The 25,738-nt window shown below is 42.4% G+C and overlaps 1 protein-coding gene across 2 annotated transcripts in view; it reads left to right on the forward strand.

Annotated features, from left to right (window-relative positions):
* Positions 1–25,738, forward strand: part of il15ra (interleukin 15 receptor subunit alpha) — a 93,673-nt gene that overhangs the window by 31,811 nt on the left and 36,124 nt on the right. For both annotated transcript variants that reach the window (XM_043714058.1, XM_043714057.1), the window contains exon 2: positions 15,337–15,534. In XM_043714058.1, the coding sequence (XP_043569993.1) occupies positions 15,337–15,534 (198 nt within the window). The remainder of the gene's footprint in view (positions 1–15,336; positions 15,535–25,738) is intronic.

The following is a 25,738-nucleotide window of genomic DNA, read 5'->3' on the forward strand; positions in this document are numbered from 1 at the left end:
CCCCTACACCCCTTCCCATCCCCACACCAACCCCCCTCCTCCCCCACTCCCCATACCCAATCCCATCCCTACATCAACACCCCCCACCACACACACACACCTTACCTATTCCCATGCAACATGTCAACTATATCAGAAAGACTGCTCCTTTCTTGATCGGAAATATTGTCAATTTTCGTCCCTATCCTATATCCACTGCCACTGAAATGCCCATCCAGCTGTCTGTTACTTTCAGGTTGAACATCTATACTGGCATTATCATCACAGCTTTCTCAGTTTCTCACGACACAACTCCATTGCAGGACCTGCAGCCATAATGACCCCAGTCATGAATTCCCATTCCTAAATGACTCCACCTTGATTCCACTTGTATTAAACAATCTGCCTGAAGACTGTCCTCTTCACCACCACCTTTGTGATCTCCTCTAACCCGAAGCCTTCTAATTCTCCCTTTAGTTCTGTTTTAATGTTTCCTCTGAGGAATGGTCACATGACCTGAGCTGTTAACTCTGATGTCTCTCCACTGATGCTGCCAGACCTGCTGAGCTTTTCCAGCAGTTTCTGGTTTCGTTTCTGATTTACAGTATCCGCAGTTCTTCGTGTTTTTAAAAAAAAACACGTTTTTGTTTGTTTCTGCAACTGGACTTGGTTGGAACAGTTCCCTAGGCTATTGTGATATTATGGATCTCAGAACTTTAATAACTGCTGAGCTTTTCCAGCAACTTCTGTTTTTGTAGGTATAAACCTATGCTTTGCCTGCCTTGTACACCCCTAGGTGAGGAAAGAAAATAAATTGTTACATTTTTACAACCTTGAAACTTCTAAATGTAATTCACAAAGTGAATTCGGTAGTGCAGTACATCAATAACACAAACAAATCCTCAACAGATACTTAATGTGGTCTCAGTTTGGCTTTCAAAACAGCATATGCAATTTGTGTTTAGTTCTGTTTTAGCTAATCCTGATGTCTCAGTTTAAGTTAGTCAGATTGCCTATCCAGCTGTTTTGAAAACCACAAAAGTGTACATGACCTAAAACTGTAGAGCAAGACAGTGTAAACTTGGGACCTTGTTTTCAGATCCTGTTTTGATAAAGGCCAGCACGGTGGCTCAGTGGTTAGCACTGCTTCATCACAGCACCAGGGACTCGGGTTCGATTCCACCCTCGGGTGACTGTCTGTGTGGAGTTTGCATGTTCTCCCCTGTGTCTGTGTGGGTTTGTTCTAGTTTCCTCCCACAGTCCAAAGATGTGCAAGTTAGGTGAATTGGCCAAGTTAAATTGCCCATAGTGCGAGGTGTATTAGTCAGAGGTAAAGGTAGGGAAATGAGTCTGGGTGGGTTACTCTCTGGAGGGTTGGTATGGACTGGTTGGGCCAAAGGGCCTGTTTCCACACTGTAGGAATCTAATCAAAATAAAGGAGGTGTAAATTCTTTCTGTTGGACATTTAGAATTGGCGACCAGTGAGGGAGCAAGGCTGTAATGAGATGGAGAAAAGAACAGCAGTTAAATGATCAGAGTTTTAGAGAAAACAAACCCTGCGGTCTAACTTATCCATGCTGATCAGATATCCTAAATTAATCTAGTCCCATTTTCCAATACTTGCCTCAGATCCCTCTAAACCTTTTCTATTCATATACCTATCCAGATGTCTTTGTCATGACAGAGATTTAAAAAGAAACCTTTGAATGCCCTTTTTTATCTCCTGATGTAGTGATGAGAGCACTGCCATAAACAGGTTAGTATGACTTGGAGGGGCCAGTGTCGGACTGGGGTGGACAAGGTTAAAAATCACACAACACCAGATTATAATCCAACAGGTTTATTTGGAAGCACTAGCTTTTTGACAAACAGGTTAGATATGTCAAAGATTAGCAAGAGTGGGGTAGCTTATGAAGAGAGTTTGAGGAGACTAGGTCTATATTCTCCAGAGTTTGGAGGAATGAAAGATTATGTCATTTAAGCTCAAAGTTAAAAATCACACAACACCAGGTTATAGTCCAGCAGGTTTATTTGGAAGTACTATCTTTCAGACCACTGCTCCTTCAGGTAGCTATGGAGCAGGATCATAGGACACAGAAAATTTGACAGGGTAAGATGCAGGAAGGATGATCCCCTAGCTGTGGATGAAGGGCTATAAGAGGGATACAGTCTCAAACTAAAGGGTCAGCGATTTAGAATGCAGATGAACAGGAATTTCTGAACTCAGTAGGTGGTGAATCTTTGGAATCCTCTACTCCAGAGGGTTGTGAAAGCTCAGTCATTGAGTGTGTTCAAGGCAGAGATCAAATGGATTTCTCAATCACAAGAGAAATCAAGATCTTGCAGGAAAATGGCTTTGAGGTGGACAATCAGCCATAATCTAGGTGACTGGCAGAATTTGCGTGACGGGCTGATCCTTTTCCAATTCTTTTGGTTCCTGCAGTTAGCTAAGTAGATACTGAGAAAATGTGACGTTCAGATTATGGAATCATATTACCCCAATGTTATTCAAATCACTATTAGCAGGAGCAAGCTGAGAAATGCAAATGTTCCCCAGGGTCTCCTTGCTGCCAAACTGACATGATACTGAACAATTCATGCATCACCTGGGACAGTGGGTGCAGATGTGGTCAACACTGCAGCAGACCAGAGATGGATAGCAACAGGGACCTGGGAGCTCTGGGGTTTTACATCATTGTCTTAGGGAATCAGTATTTATTCATGTCAAAGGTTTCTGAGGAGATCACTGAGTCAGATTGCATTCACGATAGGACAGATTGGGAATGTCATGTGGAAGCCTTTTTTGATTAGAAACTACCTTTGCTTGCGATTTTTATTCATTGGACATGGGCTCCATCAGCTACACCAATGTTAATTGCCCAGAGACCTTTAAAGGGTCATCCACATTGCTGTTGGGCTGGAGTCACACACAGGCCAGACCAGGTAAAGATGGCACTTCCCTTCCCTAAAGGACTTTGGTGAATCAGGTGGGTTTTTTTCTGAACAGTCAACAATGGACTCATGGTTGTCATTAGACTCTTCATTCCAGATTTTTATTGAATTCAGATTCCACCATCTGTCATGGTGGGATTTGAACCCAAATCCCCAGAACATCACCTGCGTTTCTGGATTAGTAGTCTAGCGATAACTAGCCCATCACTTCCCCATTGGATGGCTTTGTCACTGAGAATCTTTCAATGGTCACAGACTCTCCAGGTGCACTGTGCCGAAACTCAACTTCCTCCATTTGCCAGGGTTTATCTGTCTGGGCCTGGTATTCCTTGAACCCACTTCAACCATGGAGGTGTCCACTCCCTGAAGCGGCTAGCTCTGAAATGGCCAATGTCAATAGTGACGGTGGTGAGGCTACTGAGATGGGAGCCCTCTGGCGGGGCTGCCAATTTCTGAGAGGGATGATCCTGTCTTCCACATTAAGGAATGTGCCTCCTTTGACCTCCTTATCTGAGGAAAGATGCCCTGGCTATAGAGAGAGTGCAGCAATTGCTTACCTGCTTAACAGCAATGTGTGCTATCTACAAGATGTACTGCAGAAATTCACCAAAGATCCTCAGACAGCATCTTCCAAACCTGCGACCACTTCTATTTAGGAGGACGAAGGCAGCAGATACATGCAAGGTCCCCCCAAACCATTCACCATCCTGACTTGGAAATATATTATCAGTCCTTCACTGTCACTAGGTCAGAATGCTGAAATTCCCTCCCTGACAGCATTGTGGATCTACCTACAGCATTTGGATTGCAGCGGTTCAAGAAGACTACCACATTCTCAAGGGCAACCAGGGATCGGCAATAAATATTATACTTTACATATCTTTCTACTTTACACGCATGTGCATGTGTGGTTTTCCCCTGGTTCTTTTTACATGCTGTTCCTCTAGTGCCTTTCACTTCTTATGGTGGGTGATTCTACCATTTTCAATCTTAGCAGAAATTTGAAATCTGGAAAGGGTATTTATTTCTAAGGAGGAAGCTGAGCAGCATGTTTAATGTGGACTGTGTGCATGAGCACAGCTGGGTTTATGTGATAATCCTTAATAATATTTTCAATAGATTGTACCACAATCACAAGTCAAAAGGTGTTCTTCCCGATAAATGTTTGGTACACAACACTCTGGAATCCTGTTAAAAGCTTCAGATTTTTATGTAATGTTGTGTTGCTATAACTGAAGACCAACAAATAAAAATTTATGCAGTAAAAATATTGACATGGCTGCAATGTCAGATTCACCCTGAAAACAACAGACTAAACTCAGGTTGTACGTTTACAACCTGAACCTCAACCTAAGCTACAAATCTTCTCAAAAATCACAAACAGACAAAACTGTTCAACAGCAAGCTCCACAATGAGGCATTCCAGTTACAGCTGAAGACTTAATTGGATAATCATTCCAAGAACTTGGATGAGTTTGTGGTCTCGTAGATGTACAAACCTACAGTAGAAGAGAGGAATGAGGAATTGAGAGGACATCTGCTAGGTCCTTAGGGGGCGAATCTTACACATAAGCTGACAGGATGCAGATGAGAGCTCACTTTGGAACTTTGTCGAAAGGTTGCTATATTTTTGCATTATTTCCAAAAATTACCCAATGGGACACACATGACCAAATTCCTGGTATCTCCTCCATCTCGTGCAAAGATCCAAGCTGGAAGCGTTAGACTGTTAAACAAATGACCAATGTATTCAATTGCTATTCTTCAAAATCATCCTCATGACAATATTCCTCAGGATGTTTTAGCTTTGCCCTTCACAAAGAAGATGCTGCAAGATTTTAGAGAGACTCGCCTCCATGCAGTTTCATTGAAGTGTGTTTATTGCTTTAACTTGGGTAAAGGATTAGTGCAACTGACATCAGTCAAACCAATTCTATATCGTTGCAGAAATCAAAACAGTTTTTGAAAATGAATGGTAGCTCTCAAATTCGACGAGACATTACAGGAATTCAGAAGCAATCAGTCCTGCAGGTGTCAAGTGTGATTCAGAGGGATTAACTTCTGAGTCAGAAGGTTGTGGTTTCAGTTACTCTTGAGGCTTGAACATAAAATCGTGGTTGATGTTCTCTTGGTGTTGCACTGCTGAAGTATCATGGAATATTCTGTTAGTGTGGAGGGAGGTTATTCTGCCCATTGAGTCTGCTCTGGCTCTTTTGAAATAAATCCACTCCACCATAAATTTTCTCCGTGGTATGTGATCTAAATCTCTGTCATTGCTACTTGGAATCTAAATCCTGATCAGTTAGTGCACTTTAAATTCCAATCAATTGTTGCATATAAAATATTTTATCGCATGCTATCACTGACTCCTTTGCCAATCCCCTTATGTGTGTCCTTATTGACACTTCAGCCATTGGAGCAATTTCACTTCATTTGCTTTAATTAAACTCTTCATGATTGTAAAATCCCCTCTTAGCTTTCCTTACTCTAGGAATAGAAACAGGCCCAGTTTCTCCAGTTCAACCCACTGTGAAAGGGTTGCTGCAAAGACGGAGGCTATTCAGCCTGGTTTATCCATGTGGACTGTCTTCAGGAGCAAATACTAGAACTTTTCCCCATACCCTTTCCCCATGACCTACCATTTCTTTTCATGGTCTTTTCACTTGCCTTTTGAAAGTCATGCTCGAATCTGTCGGCACCACGTTCTCAGTCAAATCATTTGAGATCCGAAGCATTCACTTTGTAAAAAGAATTCTGCCTCAGATTGCTGTTGCCTTCCTTTGCAATCACCTTAAATCAGTTCTCCCTGACCAAATGACCAACAGAGACAGCTTCTTGAGAAACTCAGCAGGTCTGGCAGCATTTGTGCAGAGAAAGCAGAATTAATGTTCCAGGCCAAAGATTGGCTCAGAAACTTTCATTCTGCTTTCTCACAGATGCTGCCAGACCTGCAATTTCTAGTCTTGTTTCTGACTTCCAGCATCCGGAGCTCTTTCAGATTTTCTTGTAGAAACAGTTGCTTGCTATCCAACCTTCCCAGCCCCCTCACGATTTGAATACCTCTCTCAAATCTCCTCAGTTCTGCTGTTACAGGAAAATAAAGCCAGCCTCTCCAGTCCATCCACATAACTGAAGCTTCTTATCCTTGAAAACATATGTATATGAGCTTCTCTGTGCCCTCTCCAAAGCATTCACATATTTGCTGAAGTCAAATTGGACACCATTCTTCAATTGAGATTCCTCCGACTATTAAAAGTACCAGGCAAAAATTTGCAATTGGTTAGAGAGAAAATAACTGCAAATGCTGGAATCCAAAGTAGACAGGCAGGACGCTGGAAGAAAACAGCAAGGTAGGTATCTTCAGGAGATGGAGATGTCGGCGTTTCAGTTGAAGAAGGATTACACCTGAAATGTCGATTTCTCCACCTCCGGATGGAGAGTACAGAAGGTGATAGGAATTTTGATAGGAAAAACACAGAGATACCAGAACAAAATACAGACCATTCTGCTATAACGTGAAAGTTGCATCCCTCATCAACCTTGTGCGATAGAAAATAGCACTGTAGAAGATTGCTTTAGAAAATCACAGTGCCTGGTCAGTTGAGATTTCACGTTGTCCAAACAGCGACCATAATTCGTCAGTCGGTGTTTAGCCAATTTGAGTTAATCAAATGCATGTTATACCAGAACGACCTATAACGGTTACCTACGTGACAAAAATTGGTGCATCTGGTTACATACAAATTTCAAATAGTAGTCAACAGATCAACAAAGCAATTAATGAATGTTATGTGTGGCTACTGTATTTGCCTTAAACATCCAGTGTCTGCCTGCAGACTGGTCAGTGGGCTTCTAGAATGTTTTTCAAAGCTGGCAAACTCCTGCTGCCTGGTAAACCAACCTTGACGAATGGTTTCTGTCTCTAGCCATTTAAATGTTGAATTAAAACTGGTTGGTGTTGACGCCCACAGGTTTTAGCTATCACCACTAGTTCTTATGTAGGCACCTTCTGTGCTTCCTAAAGTCCCATAGAACTCAGAAACGACACCTCTGTCCTAAAGTGCCAGAATTCCCTCGTATATGTTACTCTGGACTCTATGGAATATCCTTCCTGAACTTGCCTCCAGTCCTGGCAACACCCACTTTTGATTTTGGACACTGCAGGAACTGCCAGTCAATCTGATTGGCCATGGCACTTTGTCCCAGTGTGGGAGGGAATTCTAATTTGCATTAATTTCCCATTCACAGCCACAGTGCTCAACGTTGGTCCACAGCGCCCCCACTGTGCACCCACCACTACCATCCCCCTCTCCAAATCCCACCCCTCCAACGTTCTCTCTGGGGAGGCAAACATTGGAGGCTGAGAGGGAACCTGACAGAGATATATAATGAGGACCATCAATTGGTTGGATAGGAATGCACTTTCTGTCCTGTCCTGGCAGGGTTTGGGGCTGGAGGAACTTTACATCCAGTTTACTTTGCCTTTTAAGAACAGAGAGAGCTTTATTCTGTATCGAACCCCCTTGCTGTCCATGTCTTCGGCGTGTTTGATGGAGATGGAGTCAAGGGAACTTTACTTTCAGTTTTCTTTTAGTTTAAAGGTGTAGAGGCAGCTTTTGCTCTGTACCTAACCCCATGCTGTCCCTCTCCCATGAGTGTTTGATGAAGACAGTGTCGAGGGACATTTACTTTTAGCTTACAAAGGTCCAGGGAAATTTACTTTCAGTTTAAAATGAGTAAGGAAAGTACTGTATTGTACATTCACTGTATTTAACACCATCCTGTCCCTGACGCATGTTATGAAGATGTGGGTGACCTGTACCTTTCCGAAAGTTAAAAGCTAACAGAACTACCTGTCAGCACCAAGTGTTCTCAACAAGATGCAATGTAGCATGAGCCTAGCAGTTAGGGTAGTTGGTTGCCTGGAGACAAAAACAGATTCGAATTAGGCTATTCAGATTAAATTTTACCCCGAAAAATACCAAATTCCAATCAATTTGAACTTAGTATATTGGCAAACAGAAAAGCCAATGACACAATCCAATGCTTTGGGGTATAAGCCCGGGGAAAATTGATGGGAGGAGAACGGTCATGCCACCAGCATGTAGAGACTGCCTGAAAAATAGTTCTCTTAAAGATACCTTGATCGATCAATGACGTGTGAAACAGAAATCCCTAAGAAGAAGAAAAGGAAAGTGAGGAAGAGAAGATTTGATGTCTGGCTGGTTTTGAAAACTTGAATTTTTGGTAAACCTTAATTGGGGGTTTTTATTGGACTAGTATTGTGGGAAGTTAAAAGATAGGTTAGAGGAAGGAGTTATGAATAGTTGTTAGTTAATTATTCTCTGTTATATCTTTTATATCTGGTTTAAATTAAGCAGGAGGGTTTACCCCGGGTTGTAACACCCGGGAGCATTTGATGGAAACGGTGTAAAGGAAACTTTCTTTTCCATTTACTCCTCGTTTAAAAGAGTAGGAAGAGACTTTTCCATTTGTAGAGGGATCAATAGTAGAATGCTAAGAGCCCTATTGCTGAGATTTCTTTTCATCCAGACAGTCTGGAACTCATTGCCTGAAAGGGTGATTGAGTCAGAAACTCTCCTGACTTTAAGCAGTATTTAGATATTCACTTGCATTGCTGTAGCCTCCAATGCAGTGGGCTAAGAGCAGGAACGTGAGATTAATGTGGTCAGATTTCTGTTGACCAGCAGGGACATAATGGGCTGAATGGCTGAGTCTATGAAATTGAATTCTTTGTTGTCCAGGTCTTTCTTCTTCCTGAAGAAATGCAAGCTCAAATTTCACTGCGTCAATTTCAGCTGAATTGCCCAATCTGTTCATTTGTCTGTCTCTGTCTGGAGTTGCACAGATTCCACTTAGTAATTAACCCAACTCTCTACAGATTGTACTGGCTGATTAGTCAACAAACGCCAGATGTATGAGTAACAGAAACAGGGAAAACAGCTACTGCCTGGCGCTAACAACAGAAAGGTGTATATTTTTGAAATGTTTTTCTTAGAACAAAGAACAATGCAGCACAGGAACAGGCCCTTTGGCCCTCCAAGCCTTCGCTGACATATTTTGCCCTTCCATACTAAAACTGTCTTCACCTATAGGATCCATATCTCTCTTCTCCCTAAATCCTTTCTGGATATCCTGAAACACCTTTTACACCAATAAGTGCTTTTGATGTGTGGTGACACTTGTAAAGTAGAAAATGTTGCAACTAATTTACATTGCTCAATGGTTCTACTTACAGATGAAGTGTTTTTTCAGTGATATTGGCCAGGGTATAAATATGAACCTGTACAAAGTGAACTCTCCTGCTCAACTCTGAACTGTGCTGTAAAAGTGATAAAGTACAGTTGAGACAGTGGCTCAGTTAGCACCTAATCAAAACATGGGACCACATTTAATCCCTGGACATGGTACCAAACAGCAGAATTTCCAAATTTGTGCATGATTTGGAAATGTTGAAGACATGATGGAAGATAACAATAAGAGCAGACACACAGGAGATGGTATTCAGTCAGTGATAGTGTGAGTTGGTGAATATAGGTTGGAAGAAAGGGTTGCTATCTTCTTGGGGAAAAGGGGAGAGTATCTCTGATGGGTAAGGGGCAACCTCCCAGAAGATAGAACCCCTATCCTTTCTGCTGTTTCTTAGAATCATAGAGTCCTACAGCACGGAAACTGGTCGTGCCGACTGTAATCCCAAACTAATCTAGTCCAATCTGCCTGCAGTTGGTCCATATCCCTCCAAACATGTCTTATTCATGTATCTATCTAAACATCTTTTAAATGTTGTAACTGTACCCACATCCACCACTTCCTCTGGAAGCTCATTCCACACTCAAACCACTCCTTGTGTAAAAGAAATTGCCTCTCATGTCTTTTTTAAATCTTTCTCTTCTCAGCTTAAAAGTATACCATCTAGTCTTGAAATCCCACACCCTAGGGAAAATACACCTGCTATTCAGTTTATCTCATTATTAAATAAATCTCTACAGGTCACCTCTCAACCTCCTACACTCCAGTAAAAACCTCCTAGCCAATCCAGCCTCTCTTTATAACTCGAGCCCTCCAGTCCTGGCAACATCCTGATAAATCTCTTCTGAACCCTCTCCAGCTTAATAATATCCTTCCTATACCAGGGCGACCAGAACTGGACATAGTATTCCAGAAGGAGAAAGTGAGGACTGCAGATGCTGGAGATCAGAGCTTAAAAATGTGTTGCTGGAAAAGCGCAGCAGGTCAGGCAGCATCAAAGGAGCAGGAGAATCGACGTTTTGGGCATAAGCCCTTCTTCAGGAATGAGGAGAGAGAACAAGGGCTTATGCCCGAAACGTCGATTCTCCTGCTTATTTGATGCTGCCTGACCTGCTACGCTTTTCCAGCAACACATTTTTAAGCATAGTATTCCAGAAGGGGCCTTACCAATATCCTAACTCCTGTATTTAAGGGTCTGAGCAATGAAGGCAAGCATGCTAAATGTCTTCTTATCTATATGTGATGCAGACTTCAAAAAGTATGTGCCTGAACCTCTAGGTCTCTCTGTCCTACAACACTGCCCAAGGCAAATACTTGCAAAAAATATGAGTATTTCACTCCTGTCCACCTGCCTATACTAACCATTTTATGGCATATTACCAACTTGAACTGCATCAGTTGATCGTTAAATATGTATTAAAGTAGGATGAGTTAACTGCTAATTGTAGTGCACACCCTGTGTATTGTGGGGGTGAGCTCAGTGGGGAATGGAAAGAACCTCCACCCCAAAAACACATCTGGGAGTGGCACGTTTTCTCCAGTTCACTAGCATGCCCATTTCACCCGTAAGTAATTTAGAATCAAGTCCTTTATTGCCGACTGTTACATAGATGTGTTCATTTCATCGGCGATTTTAGATCAGTTGGGACACTTACCACAGCCAAATAGCTGACTGTCTCTCATTCACCTGGCTTTTTTTGTGCGCATTCACATCGTTCAGTGGCACTGAGTCAACATCCTGGAATCCTCTCCCTGGCACCGTTGTGGGTTTCGAGCTCATGGACTGCTGCACTTCAAGGAGACAGCTCACCACTACCATCTCAAGGGCAACTAGGGAAAGACAAAAATGCAAGACTCGCCAGCAATACCCACATCTGAAAAAGTAGCCACTTGCGTGTGCTACCTGAGGGTTATCAGTAGTCGTGAATGTATACCTTCAGCCCTTCTCTATAAGGAACCTGAGGATGTTACATGTCCAGAAACAGTAGACACAAAGTTGACAATGAAATGGAAACTGTGTTCTGGAATTTTCTAGGTTGGCAAAGCTTCATATCAGGAACTCACACACTCCTACATGTCAAGCAAGGGCATGTCTTAGGCATGGTTAAGTGCAGAAATGTTACAGGACAGGAAGATGTGTCAAGAGAAACAAAACAATTTCAGTAATGTCCTGGCGTTCTGCCTCAGAACCAACTTTGTTGAAAGCAACAAAGCAGAATTGTGCAAAGTAACACAAACTGTTAACCTACCCCGTAACGTTGATGCTGTGAGAGAAATTATCCACCTGGCCACAAGGGTCAAAACAGACTCAGTTCATCATCATTTCTTTGTTCATGAGAGGTGGGTGTTGCTAGCTGGGCAAACGTTATTATCCATCCCTTATTGCGCTTGATCTGAGTAGCTCACTTTGAGCCATTCCAAAGGGCAGTTAAGAGTTAGCCACAATACTATGGGCCGACAGTCAGATTGCTAAGATGGCAGGAACGGTAAATGAAGAGAGAGTGAATCAGTTTGGATGATATTCACTGGAGTTCAGAAAGATGAGGGGGATCTCATATAAACCTATAAAATTCCAACAGGACAAGACAGGGTAAAAACAGGAAGGGTGCACCCAATATCCCAAGAGTCCAGAACCAGAGGTCGAAGAACTGAAATGATAAGACATTTCTTCAGCAGAGAATGGTGTGTTTGTGGAATGCACTACCACAGAAAATGTTTGAAGCCAATACATTTTCAAGAAGACTTTAGACACAGTTCTTAAGGCATTGGGAGAAAGCAGGAACAGAGTACTCAGTTAGATGATCACATAAATTGGTGGAGCAGGCTCAAAGAACTGAATGGCTTACTTCTATTTAGACTGGAATAGTACAAATTTCCTTCCCTGAAGGACATTAGTGAAAAAGATGGGTATTTATGACAATCAACAGTGGTTTCTTGGTCATCAATAGACTAGCGTTCCCTCCCCTTTTATTCAAATTTCACCAGCTGCCTTTGAACTTATCTCCCCAGAGCATTAATCTGGGCCTCTGGGTTACTCATTCTATGACATTACTGTTGTGCTATAGCTTCCACTGCTCATCCGAGTATATTGCATCTTTGATGTTCACTGAGAGAAGAGGACATGTGACCATTTGGTACATTCAGGTTCCTGAGATTCTCTTGCTGAGCTGTCAGCTTCCTTTGTATATGGTGCAGGATTGTTCACTGTGTGCTGGCTGTTTTCAGAGATGTCTCAGGTGAACCCCTCATTGTCCCTCACACTGACCTGTGCTCCAGCATCACCAGAAGGCTGGCCAGAAAGGAGATGGGTGCTATGGAGATGTGTGTCTTAGGAGGAACATATACAGCTGATGTTCCCATGCAATTGCTGCCCTATAGTTGAGAGAGGTCACAACTTTGGAAGGAGCTGTCATAGAAACCTTGGTCGGCTATTGCAGTGCATCTGGCTAGTGAGGAAAGGAGGCCGTCTTTAAGATGTTGTGTGGACCTAAGGGGGTGCAACAGGGCCTAAAAACCTAGGCTTTGTCCTGAAGGAGACTCCACTGTGCTTGGCATGGGGTGGGGGGGGGGGGGGAAGCTGCTGTGATTATGTTGAGGATGAGGAAGGGAGGTGGAGTTTGTGCCAGTATGCTCAGATGCTCAGGTTGGGGGGCTGCGGCCTGGAGCAGCTTTGGGGCCCGTGATTTATGCCTCTGCCGTTGCAGTGAGTTCCTTTGTCCTGGATGACACTGAGCTTTTTATGTGTTGATGGATTTGCAGCTCAGCCTTGTGAGGAGAATGCGCTTCATCACATTCCTGACTTACGTCTTGCACACGGTAAACCAGCTTTGCTGGATGGAGAGTGTGAGGGGCACGGGAGGAGGCAGGAGATGAATTACTTGCCCCAGAATATCCTGCTTTTGTTGGTGCTGTATTTATGAGACTGGTACAGTTTTTGATTTGATTTATTATTGTCGAGGTACAGTGAAAAGTATTGTCTTAACTGCTTTACAGGTTATACAAGTGCATCAGGGTAACAGAACAGAGTGTAGGATATAATGTTAAGGCTTCTGAGAAGATGCAGAGAGAGGTCAACATTAACATTTAGGAGGTCCATTCAGAAACTATAGAGTGTTGTGAGCACAGCCCAGTCAAGAATTTGGTCAATGATGATAATGATGATGTGGGATTCAGTGGTGATAATCCCATTGAATGTCAAGAGATTTGAGAGACTTAGGAACTTTGTGTCCTAGAGAGTGGTTCAGAGATTATTTTTAAGACAGAAGTCAATAGATTACTAACTAATAGGGGACCCAGTGGTTACGTAGGGCAGGAATGGAGTGTTGAAGTCATAATCAGTTCATTCATAATCTTGTCGAATAGCAGAGCAGGTAGAGGTCCTGACTGCCCTACTCTTGGCTCCTATTTTTAAAAATTCATTCATAGGATGTGGGCACCACTGGCTGGACCAGCATTTGTTGCCATTTTTTAATTGTCCAAAGGGAAGTTAAGACTTAGCCATGTTGCTGTGTCTGGAGTCATATGTAGGCCAGACCAAGTAAGGACAGAAGAATTCTTTAGCTCAATGGAATTAGCAAACCAATTTTTTAAAAATGTAATTGACAGTCGTTACTTGGTCGATTTTTGTTCCAGATTTTTATTAAATTCATATTTTACCACGTGCCAGTAGGCGCCCAGAACAGTAACCTGGGGATAAGAATTAATAGCCCAGTGGCTTTACCGCAATGCCACCATAGAACATAGAACATAGAACAATACAGCGCAGAACAGGCCCTTCGGCCCTCGATATTGCGCCGACCTGTGAACTATTCTCAGCTTGTCCCCCTACACTGTCCCAAAATCATCCATGTGCTTATCTGAAGATTGTTTAAATCTCCCTCATGTGGCTGAGTTGACTACATTAGCAGGTAGGGCATTCCACGCCCTTACTACTCTCTGCGTAAAGAACTTGCCTCTGACATCTGTCTTAAATCTATCATCCCTCAATTTGTAGTTATGCAACCTTGTACACGCTGATGTCATCATCCTAGGAAAAAGACTTTCACTGTCTACCCTATCTGATCCTCTGATCATCTTGTATGTCTCTATCAAATCTCCCCTTAGCCTTCTACTTTCCAATGAGAACAGACCCAAGTCTCTCAGCCTTTCCTATAAGACCTTCCCTCTAGACCGGGCAACATCCTGGTAAATCTCCTCTGCACCTTTTCCAATGCTTCCACATCCTTCCCAAAATATGGCGACCAGAACTGTACACAATATTCCAAGTGTGGCCGCACCAGTGTTTTGTACAGTTGCAGCATGATATTGCAGCTCCGGAACTCAATCCCTCTACGAATGAAACCTAACACACCGTATGCCTTCTTAACAGCACTATCAACCTGGGTGGCAACTTTCAGGGATCTATGCACATGGACTCCAAGATCCCTCTGCACATCCACACTACCAAGAATCTTTCCATTGACCCAGTACTCTGCCTTCCTGTAATACTTCCCAAAGTGCATCACCACACATTTTGCTGCATTGAACTCCATTTGCCACCTCTCAGCCCAATTCTACAGGTTATCCAAGTCCCCCTGCAACCTGTAACATTCTTCCACACTGTCCACTACTCCACCGACTTTAGTGTCATCTGCAAATTTACTAATCCATCAGCTCCCCTGGTCTTATGTAATAGACTTTTGTGGCACTTCCAGAAGGCATTCCATAAGGTTTCAAGGTACATTGGCTGTAAGATTGCTAAACAATAGAAGGCAAAGGTTCTGGGTAATAGGTATGTACTTGAATTAGAATGAATGGTGTCCCACAAAGATCAGTGCTGGGGCCTCAGAAAATTCACTTTTCAACATCTGAGTGGGTTTTAAATCTTGCAACATTTTCTCCCTATTGTGAGACCAAAGAGAGCGAGAGAGCACGAGCGAGAGAGAGAGAGAGCTCTAAGAGGCTGGGGCTGAATTTTCCACACCGGTGGGGGAGAATCTTGTGCAATTGGGTCTGATACTAAAAATAGTGTGCTTGTCTCCACATTTTATTTTGATGAATGTGATCAGAGAATTGATTTACATTGCCCTTGTGTGATTTAATTTTATTTTGATGTGAATAGCACCCAGATCATGTTCTGCCACTTTTGTTCTGTAGGACACTGCAGCAAGCCTGACTTCAAAGTTAAAAACATAGATCTGAGTGAAATAACGGACGCACATTTTGAAGTTGGTCAGAGACTCCGATTGAAGTGCCAAAGTGGTTATAAGAGAAAGGCAGGAACATCAAACCTCATCCGATGTCAGAACAACTCTAAACAAGCCAAGTGGTCAGAGCCAAATCTCAAGTGCATAAGTAAGTAGCATGTCTTGCATTGGATTACATAGAATGTACAGCACAGAAACAGGCCAAGCAGCATCCAAGGAGCAGGAGAATCGACGTTTCGGCCATGAGCTCTTCATCAGGAATCCAGCACCACACTCTCGACTCTGATCTCCAGCATCTGCAATCCCCACTTTCTCCACAGAAACATGCCATTCAGCCCAACCGGTCCATGTCAGTATTATGCCACCTTAACCTAATATCACAACTATCCATTCTCTTCTTCCTCATATGCTGCTCTCACCTGCCCTTAATTGCATCTCTATTGATTGCTTCAACCATTCCCCGAGGTAGTGAATTCTACATTCCTATTCCATCAGTTTGACTTGTGCACCGTGATACATTGTACTTAACCAGGTTATGGGGCTTAATAATCTGACACGGTGCACAACACTGAAATAATGATCTAGACTAGAAAGTGTGAAACATCGCATTCCTTCAGACATTGCAGCATCAGCTTCCAACTAAATTGATCTCCAAATTCTTATACAGATAATTCAACTTTAGAATTGGACACCAAATAGCATATACAATGAATTTTTATCTCATAGGTAGCTGTCAGTGACACACCTGGACCTTTTCATTAGTGCACAACACTCTGCAAAGTTCAATAAGAATACCTATGTATATTACTCTGATACATTGAAGTGTAAAGTCTACTGTGATAATTTTCTGGTGATTTGCAAAGGTGAAACTAACGTACTGGTAATTACAGTCATAAACATTATCCTTTAATGTTTCATGGGAAATGGTGCTAAGTTCCCACAGCTAGGAATTAGTTTGTATTTTTAGAATAGTTGTAGGCTCATCTGTTTAGACTGCAATAGCATCTCCAACCATATCTGTGACCTATCCACCATGAAGCTTGTCTGGTCATGTATGTTCGAAATAACGGTAAAAGTACAATGGTTTAAATTATACCGGGCTCCTTTTCAGGTCTGAAACGGGTACCATGCATGGAGCACAAGTACCAACCAGAATATCTGAATCTGGTCCAAAATAGGCACTCCATCCATCACCATAAACATACACTCCCTCCACTATCAACACACACTATGTACCACATAAAAGGTACACTATAGTGCTTGAAGCAGGCTTGCTCAACAGCAACTACCAAGTCCACAACCTCTGCCACCCAGAAGAACAAGGACATCAGATACACAGGAACACCACAACGTTCCCCTCCAAACCACACAGCATCCTGACTTGGAATTGTAGCTGATCCTTCACTGTCACTGCTTCACAAATCTGTAAGTACCTCTCTAACATCACTGTGTGTACCTCTACATCCCATGGACTGCAGCAGCTCACCAGTGCGTTCACGAGGCCAGTTAAGGATGATGAGTAAATGCTGGCCTTGCCAGTGATGCTCACACACCATGAAGGTTAAAAAGAATGAGCTGCCGGTAGCTATTGCTTGTCCAGTGATTGAGACCCAAATCATAGATTCCCTACCATGTGGAAACAGGCCATTTGGCCCAACGAGTTCATACCGACCTTCCAAAGAGTAACCCACCCAGACCCATTCCCCAACCCTATTGTTCTACATTTACACCAGTCTAATGCACCTAACCTACACATCTTTACAATCCCGTGGACAGTTAATGGAACATTACTGAGGAACAAATATGTTATTGTGCAGGATAGAGAGGATCATTTCTGTTCCACCTAGGTCCACAGAAAGCTTTTTTGTTGTTTTTAACCTTACACCCCCACTAAAGAATCGCACTCTGATCAAGTTTAGGAAGTGACTTGTTATAGGTCGCCTCACAGGTACACCTGAAAATCTATTTCATTTCTATATCTTTCAGGCTCCAAACATTGACCCATATTGTGCCAGTTTTACAAAATACCCTCTATCCTGGTGTTTTAAATAACGAGTTCATAGAACCATGGAATTTTATCATACAGAAGGAGACCTATTGTTTCTGAGCTGGCAATTGCAATTGTTTTATAACAAAACATTGTCAATGACTCCTGCAGTAATCCAGTTGCTAAAGGAACTGCTCAATATTGTAATAGATCAGAGATCCTAGTTTGTGCCCCCTGTTTAATGACCACAGCCTGAACAGCAACCACTTGGGATATTGGCAACTGGTATGTTATTACCCAGCAAGAGTCAGCTTGTTCAGGAAGGAAGGATGAGTGGAAGAAAATATGAGACCAAATTGACAGAATGGAACATCCCATACTTGTTATACCCTAACACAAACCAGACAGCCTCGGAATTGTGTCTAGGCCAAACCATTCACTGTTTGCCCCTTCCACCTATTTGCACGTGGAATCATAAAGTTCTAGAGCATGGCAACAGGCCCTTTGGCCAATTTCCCCATGCCACCCAGTTTTCACAATTTAACGAGACCCATTTACCTGCGTTTGGTCCATAACCCTCCATAAGTATTCCATCCGTGTGCCTGTCTAAATGTTTCTTAAAATAATGAAATTGCACTCGCTTCCGTCACTACCTGTGGCAACTCACCACTCTCTGTGTGAAAAAAATTGACCCTCTGAGCTACTGCTGTAATGTGCTAAATTCCAAGGGATACCTGACTGGGTTTTACTAATGTCTAGAACCCCTTCTGTAATTTTTAAGGATTTGTCACTACTACAATTTACCAATCATCCTCCTCTTTGCACTTATTTTTGGTTTGTACAAGCTCAGAGCAATACTTTTGACTGGGTAAATTGTGTGCTAAAACATCGTGGAATCAGAGATGGCCTTTTGGCAGTCATGCCTTTGTATACCTCCCGTTGTGTGTTAAATTTCCTGCACCCTGGATATCTTGTGTGAAGTCAGGTCCATGCTCCTGAATTTAGATCAAGATAACATTTTAAATCATGTGAGGCCCTATATCACTAGTGGGCCTCACTGTAGTAAGCTTATTTTGAAAAGGTATAATTCAGTGACCAATTTAGGTTTTATATTTATTCCTGTCCAGATCTTCAATGATACAGCCATGATCTAACCGAATGACAGAAAGACTTGTGTACCTGAATTCCTTTTTTCTACATGCCTAACGGGCAGCATGTTGTCAGTGGATCACCTTTTGGCTCAGCACCCTTAGTTAATTTTAAAATATCCTTCCTCAAAAAAATGCCTTGAATCACAGGTGGCCTGGTGGCTCACAGCACCAGGGTCCCAGGTTCGATTCCACCCTCGGGCACTGTGTGGAATTTGCACATTCTCCCCGTGTCTGTGTGGGTTTCCTCCGGGTGCTCCGGTTTCCATCCAAAGATGTGCGGGTCAGGTGAATTGGCCATACTAAATTGCCCATAGTGTTAGGTGCGTTAGTCAGAGGGAAATGAGTCTTGGTGGGTTACTCTTCGGAGGGTCGGTGTGGACTTATTGGGCCGAAGGGCCTGTTTCCACATTGTAGGGAATCTAATCTAATTTATTTATTTGCACCTCTCTGTGTGCTCAAGTTTAATGAATTTAACAAAATAAAAACCCTGCTTTATGTATCTTATAAAAATAAATAGGTTGCCACAATAATTTTTCTGATTGATCGTATGTTCCTTTACTTTCCCACATGAAGGCATACCATTGAAGCAGTCAAACATAGAGCATGCTGGAAAAAAATCAATAGAACTGACAGAGTCAAACCTGATTCCAATGATTAGCTCTGTTTCTTTCTCTGCAGAAGCTGCCAGAGCTGATGAGTTTCTCCAGCATTCTCGGTGTTGTTTCAGATTTCCAGCATCAGCATAAGTTTACCTTTATACTATTGAAGCAGTCACCTATGAAATAGCTTTTTGTTCCTTTATTTCTTCTCGCTCTTCATACGGCAGTTTAAATCATGACCACGTTTAATTCAGACTTAAGCTTCAATGGGCTGATTTTATTATTTTACTGGTACAGAGATTTATTTACTCCTTTCGTTAAAAGATCATTGTCAGTTTTGTCTGCTGTTTTGACGCTGTTTAATTAAAAATGACTCTACCAGCACTATGGGGCGGCATGGTGGCTCAGTGGTTAGCACTGCTACCTCACAGCACCAGGGAGTCAGGTTCAATTCCAATCTTGAATGACCCTCTGTGAGGAGTTTGCACATTCTCCCTGTGTCTGCATGGGTTTCCTCTGGGTGCTCCAGTTTCCTCCCATAATCCCAAAAAAATTGTGCAGGCCAGGTGAATTGGCCATTCTAAATTGCCCATAATGTTAGGTGCTTTAGTCAGAGGGAAATGGGTCTGGGTGGGTTTCTCTTTGGAGGGTTGGTGTTAACTTGTTGGGCTGAAGGGCCTGTTTCCACACAGTCGAGAATCTAATCTAGAACGCACACAAGTTTAACTTGACTCAGTAGAAAGGGACTGTCTTCAGGCAGAAACGCATTTATGAGCCTGTGTCTTGTTCAGTTGCAAATACTTTTCAAATCAATGGGAATCACATAGCAACGCAATATTGGGCAATTTGGATGTGACATTTGGATGCACAATTCGTCTGGGGCTTATCTTACATGAAACAAAGATTTGGCAAATCCCAGTTAAGAAATGTGGGTAATGGGAGTAGGCTTCATGTCTTGTTAAAGTTATTTTCTTATCAACCTGTTCAGAGATGTTATTACACACCCCTGGAGCAGGTGGGAATTGAACTCAGGCCCTCTACAGCCACAAGAGCACTTTTTATTTCTTTTTCCGTTTTACTTACCAATCGTCTTCAAGTTTTCAAAAAATTCTATCAGATCACCTTTACTCAACTCAAACAGATCAACTTGTTTATTATTTCCTCCAAACCTAAATGCATTTCTCAAAAATTCTGTGTGCCTTGATATTGCAGGACAAAGTCCTTTTAGTTCAACTCCTATCAACTTAGTGGACATATGACCAAATGATAATGGAATTATTGACTTATGATATTGAACAATCTCTATCAATTATTCTATAACAGACCCAAATATGAGACAAGAAAAATCTCAATGGTGGAGAGCTTTGAAAACTATATATCCTAAATCACCTGGTTCTCCCAAGCATAGTTTTTACTGTGTATCATCTTGTGCAGCTCATATAACATACATTTAAAATGTTATTAATCAAACAGAGACTGTGCCAGACAAATATGCTGTTATCAGCTGTTATCTTAATACCAAACCAATTACTGATTCAATTATGGATCTAATCAGCTACAAAGAAACATTAACTGAATTATTTAAACTTTTAAATGGCTGATGATCTGCAAAAGCAAAGTAATAATTTTTATTACCTGTTCAGGTAAACAGCTTTTCAAAATGTAATAACATCTGACTACATTTAACAGTTTAAAGCTGTGTCACTTCACACCCTAAAGAGGTTTGCATTGGCTGTGTGTCCTGAAACCCTAATTTAACAGGACCTGATAGATCATCTTTATTCAACATATATAAATTGAGAACTTAAGAATATAAAGGGTAAAAGGACTCAGTGAGTCCGAATATCAGAAATGATGAACACTAGTGAGCTATTGATGGCATGGTGGCTCAGTGGTTAGCACTGCTGCTTCACAGTGCCAGGGACCCGGCTTTGATTCTGGCCTTGGGTGACTGTCTGTGAGGAGTTTGCACATTCTCCCTGTGTCTGCGTAGGTTTCCTCTGGGTGCTCTGGTTTCCTCCCATAATCCAAAGAGCAGCAGGTTAGGTGAATTAGCCATGCTCAATTGCCCATAGTGTTAGGTGCATTAGTCAGGGGTAAATGTAGGGGAATGGGTCTGAGTGGGTTACTCTTTGGAGGGTCAGTGTGGACTTGTTGGGCCGAAGGGCCTGTTTCCACTCTGTATGGAATCTAATCTAATCTATCTGTCTGTATGAGTGTGGACACAGCTATTACTGTTGTTGTTGATTGACTCAGGGAGTAAATAAGCTTTCAAAATAGTGATTGTTTGGGTGGGTTTTGATGGAATGTGTGGTGCTTTTTCAAAATTGATTTAAGATATAATTAAGGGGAAGATGGACGAGGACATTGGGAGCTAGAAATGGAATGTTACTAGGGTAGCATTAGCTGAAACATAAAAGAAACATAGAAGATAGGAGCAGGAGGAGGCCATTTGGTCTGCTCTGCCATTCATCACAATGATGGCCTGATCGTCCAACTCCATAACCTCATCCTTCTTTCTCCCTGTAACCTTTGGTCCCATTCACCCCAAGTGCTGCATCTCACTGCCTCTTGAATACATTCAATATTTTGACATCAACTGCTTCCTGTGGTCATGAATTCCACAGCCTCACTCACCACTCTTTGCATGAAGAGATGTCTCTTCATCTCAATCCTAATGGTCCACCTCGACTCCTCAGACTGTGACCCCTGCTTCTGGACACACCCACCATTGGGAATGACCTCCCTGCATCTACTCTGTCTGGTCCTGTTAGAACTTTATAAGCCTCTGTGAGAGCCTACCCCCATTCGTCTGAACTCCAGTGAAAATAATCCTAACCTAGTCAATCTATCCTCATATATTAGTGCTACCATCCCCTGGTAAATCTTTGCTGCACCCCCCGAGAGCAACCGAGGCCCTAAATAACTGCTACAACACATCCTGTACTCGAAACCTCTCACAATGAAAGCCACACATACCATTTATCTTCTTTATCGCCTGCTGCTCATGCAGGCTTACCTTCAGCGACTGGTCCCACTGCACACTCCTCTCTCCCAGTTTACAGCCATTCAGGTGGTAATCTGCCTTCTTGTTTTTGCTTCCAAGGTGAATAACCTCACAATTATCCAAATTATACTGCCTCTGCCATTGATATGCCTTTCCACCCAATCTTTACAGATCATGCTGAAAGGTCTCTGAGTCCTCATCACAGTTCACCCTCCCACCCAACTTGGTATCATCTGCAAACTTTGAGATGTTACATTGTGTTCCCTCATCCAAATCATTAAAATATATTTGAATAACTGGGGTCCTAGCACGCCACTAGTTACAGCCTGCCAATTTGAAAAGGACCCATTAATTTCGACACTTTCCTCTCTGCCAACCAGTTTTCTATAAATCTCAACACATGCCCCAATCCCATGGGCTTTAATCTTGCACTCTTATGCGGGATTTTGTCAATTACTTTCTGCGATGCTAAATATATCACATTAACTGGCTCCCCCTTATCAACTCTACTAGTTTCTTTAGATTCCCTTCAGCGTGGAAACAGGCCCTTTGGCCCAACCAGTCCATACCGACCCTCCGAGCAGTAACCCACCCAGATCCATTTCCCTCTGACTAATGTACCTAACACTGTGGGCAATTTAGCATGGCTACTTCACCTGGCCCACAGTCCATATTTGGACTGTGGGAGGAAACCAGGGCACCCGCAGGAAACCCATGCAGACATGGGGAAAATGTGCAAACTCCACACAGACAGTTGCCCGAGGCTGGGATCGAACCTGGGAACCCTACTGCTGTGACGCAGCAGTGCTAGCCATACCGCCTACATATTCATAGAATTCCTACAGATTTGTCGAGCATGATTTCCCCTTCATAAATCCATGCTGACTCTGTCTGATTCTGCCACTACTTTCTAAATGTTCCACAATAAAGTCCTTGAGAATGGATTCAAGAATTTTCCACACTACCGATGTTAGGCTTACTGGTCTATAATTCCCTAGTTTCTCTTTATCTCCCTTTTTGAATATTGGGGTAATATTAGCTACTGTCCCAATCTGCAGGGACTCTTCTTGAGTCTATAGAATCCTGGAAAATGACCACCAATGCATCCACTATTTCTAGAGCCATTTCCTTAAGTACTCTGGGGATGTAGATTATCAGGCCCGCTCCATCACTTTTAGATTAGATTACTTACAGTGTGGAAACAAGTCCACACTGACCCTCTGAAAAGCAACCTATCCAGACCCATTCCCCTACATTTGCCCCTTCACCTAACATTACGGGCAATTTAGCATGGCCAATTCACCTAACCTGCACATTTTTGGACTGTGGGAGGAAACCGGAGCACCCGGAGGAAACCCACGCAGACACGGGGAGAATGTGCAAACTCCACACAGTCAGTCGCCTGAGGTGGGAATTGAACCCAGGTCTCTGGCACTGTGAGGCAGCAGTGCTAACCACTGTGCCACCGTGCTGCCCCATTTGCTCTATATTCAATATAATTCCATTGAAGATTAGCCTCATGCTGAGTTGACAGCTTCCAGTTACATTGTAATTTTCTGTGCAGTATATATTTTTTGTCCTCTTTATAGAAACTGAATAATGAGACAAAGCAAACTGGACTCACATTTCCCCCATGAACCCAATCCTATTCATATGCAAAAGACTAAAGATGGAATGTTGTGTTTTAACATGGTACTCATTACCTGGATTATCCTATGTAAAGTAATATTACTGAGCATTTTATTTCTGCTTATAAAAATATGTATCATAATGAATAGTAAGCAAAGATTTCAAAAGGTAAAGGCTTGATTGACTAAGCTCTTTTCGAGAGGTCACAGATAGCATAAACCAGTTTAACCCAGTAGATGGAATGTATCTAGCTTTACTTCTGTATGCTACCACAAATTAAAAGGCACTGTGCCTACGTAAGAGATTTAGACCCAGCTTGATTCCCAATCAATGCTGAAAAAGCTCTACGTGCAAAATGAATATAGTTCGCTTTACCATTCTTGGACAATGTATGAAATATTTGTCCAAATTTTTCATTCCTAGCTCTCAATGGAAAAAGGATGTTGCCAGGGTTGCAGGGTTTGAGCTAGAGGGAGAAGCTGAATAGACTGGAGCTAAATCCCTGGAGTGTTGGAGGCTGAGAGGTGACCTTATAGAGGTTAACAAAATCATGAGGGACATTGATAGGGTAAATACACAAGGTCTTTACCCTGGGGTGGGGGAGTCCAGAAAGAGAGGGCATAGGTTTAGGGTGAGAGGGGAAAGATTTAAAAGGGACCTAAGGGGCAACTTTTTCATGCAGAGGGTGATGTGTGTATGGAATGAACTGCCAGAGGAAGTGATGGAGGCTGGTACAATTGCAACATTTAAAAGACATCTGGATGGGTATATGAATAGAAGGGTTAGAGGGATAGGTGTAAAGTGCTGGCAAATGGGACTAGATTAGATTGGGATACCTGGTCGGCATGGACGAGTTAGACTGAAGGGTCTGTTTCCGTGCTATATATCTCTACGACACTATGACTCTACGTGTGTGCATTGTACATTGTTTGTGACAAGAATAGGATTAATATGTAATGCACACCACTGTTAGCGACCAGATTGCAAACACTTTCTCTCAGGTAAATCTTCACTTTTGGTGATCACCCATTATATATCCATGCAATTTTCTTCTCTGTTGAAGCCAATAAACTCAGAGGTTGAATGGACTCCCACTGATCTCTATAGCCTATTTCCTGCCTCTGCAGGAAGTGAAAATTGATCCAGGTTACAGATGGAAAAGGTCTTTCATTATATTACAAAATATAATGCTCCCCAACTATACACTATATAATTCTAGGGGGTTCAAGCAGCAATCATCCAGAGGAGATGATGGCGTAGTGGCATTGTCGCTAGACTGTTATTCCTGAGACCCAGGTACCGTTCTGATGATATGTTTCAAAGCCTGCTATTGCAGATGGTGGAATTTAAATTCAGTTAAAAAGAATTAGAATGAGGAGTCTAATGAGAACCCTGAATCCATTCTTGATCATTAGAACAACCCATCTGGTTCACTCATTACCCTTAGAGAAAGAAATTGTTATCCTTGCCTGATCAGGCCTACACGTAACTGCAGACGCACGCAATATGGTTGATGTTTTATTGCCCTCTCGACAATTAGGAATGAATCAAAAAATTAATTTTTGCTGTACCTTCTTCCATTTAAAATGATGTCCTCTCTTGTTCAACACTGACTTATATAATTGTAAAAATGCAACTTGTGTCTACATGAGCAGCTGAGAAACTGATAGAGTAACTGGATGTATTCAGCACAGGGATCCCTCCAAGGAATTGATTCCTTACCCATCCCCAAACCTTATATTTTGTCCAAAGATCAAGTGTAACAGGGAGTTACACCTATACCTGATCTCCTAAAGTGGTCAGATGTTCCCTCCATACCAGTAACCCATGGTGAGAATGTCCTACAGAAAACGAGGCACTTTGGACAGACTACAATCTCATGCAATCAGAAGTCCGAATGGCTTACCAAAGTAGGCTATTGCTCCTCTGGGTATAATGTCCCAGGTTCAATTTCTCCCCCCATCCCTGTATGTAAAAGA

This window comes from Chiloscyllium plagiosum, chromosome 23 (genome assembly GCF_004010195.1).
Source record: "Chiloscyllium plagiosum isolate BGI_BamShark_2017 chromosome 23, ASM401019v2, whole genome shotgun sequence".
Classification (NCBI taxonomy): domain Eukaryota; kingdom Metazoa; phylum Chordata; class Chondrichthyes; order Orectolobiformes; family Hemiscylliidae; genus Chiloscyllium; species Chiloscyllium plagiosum.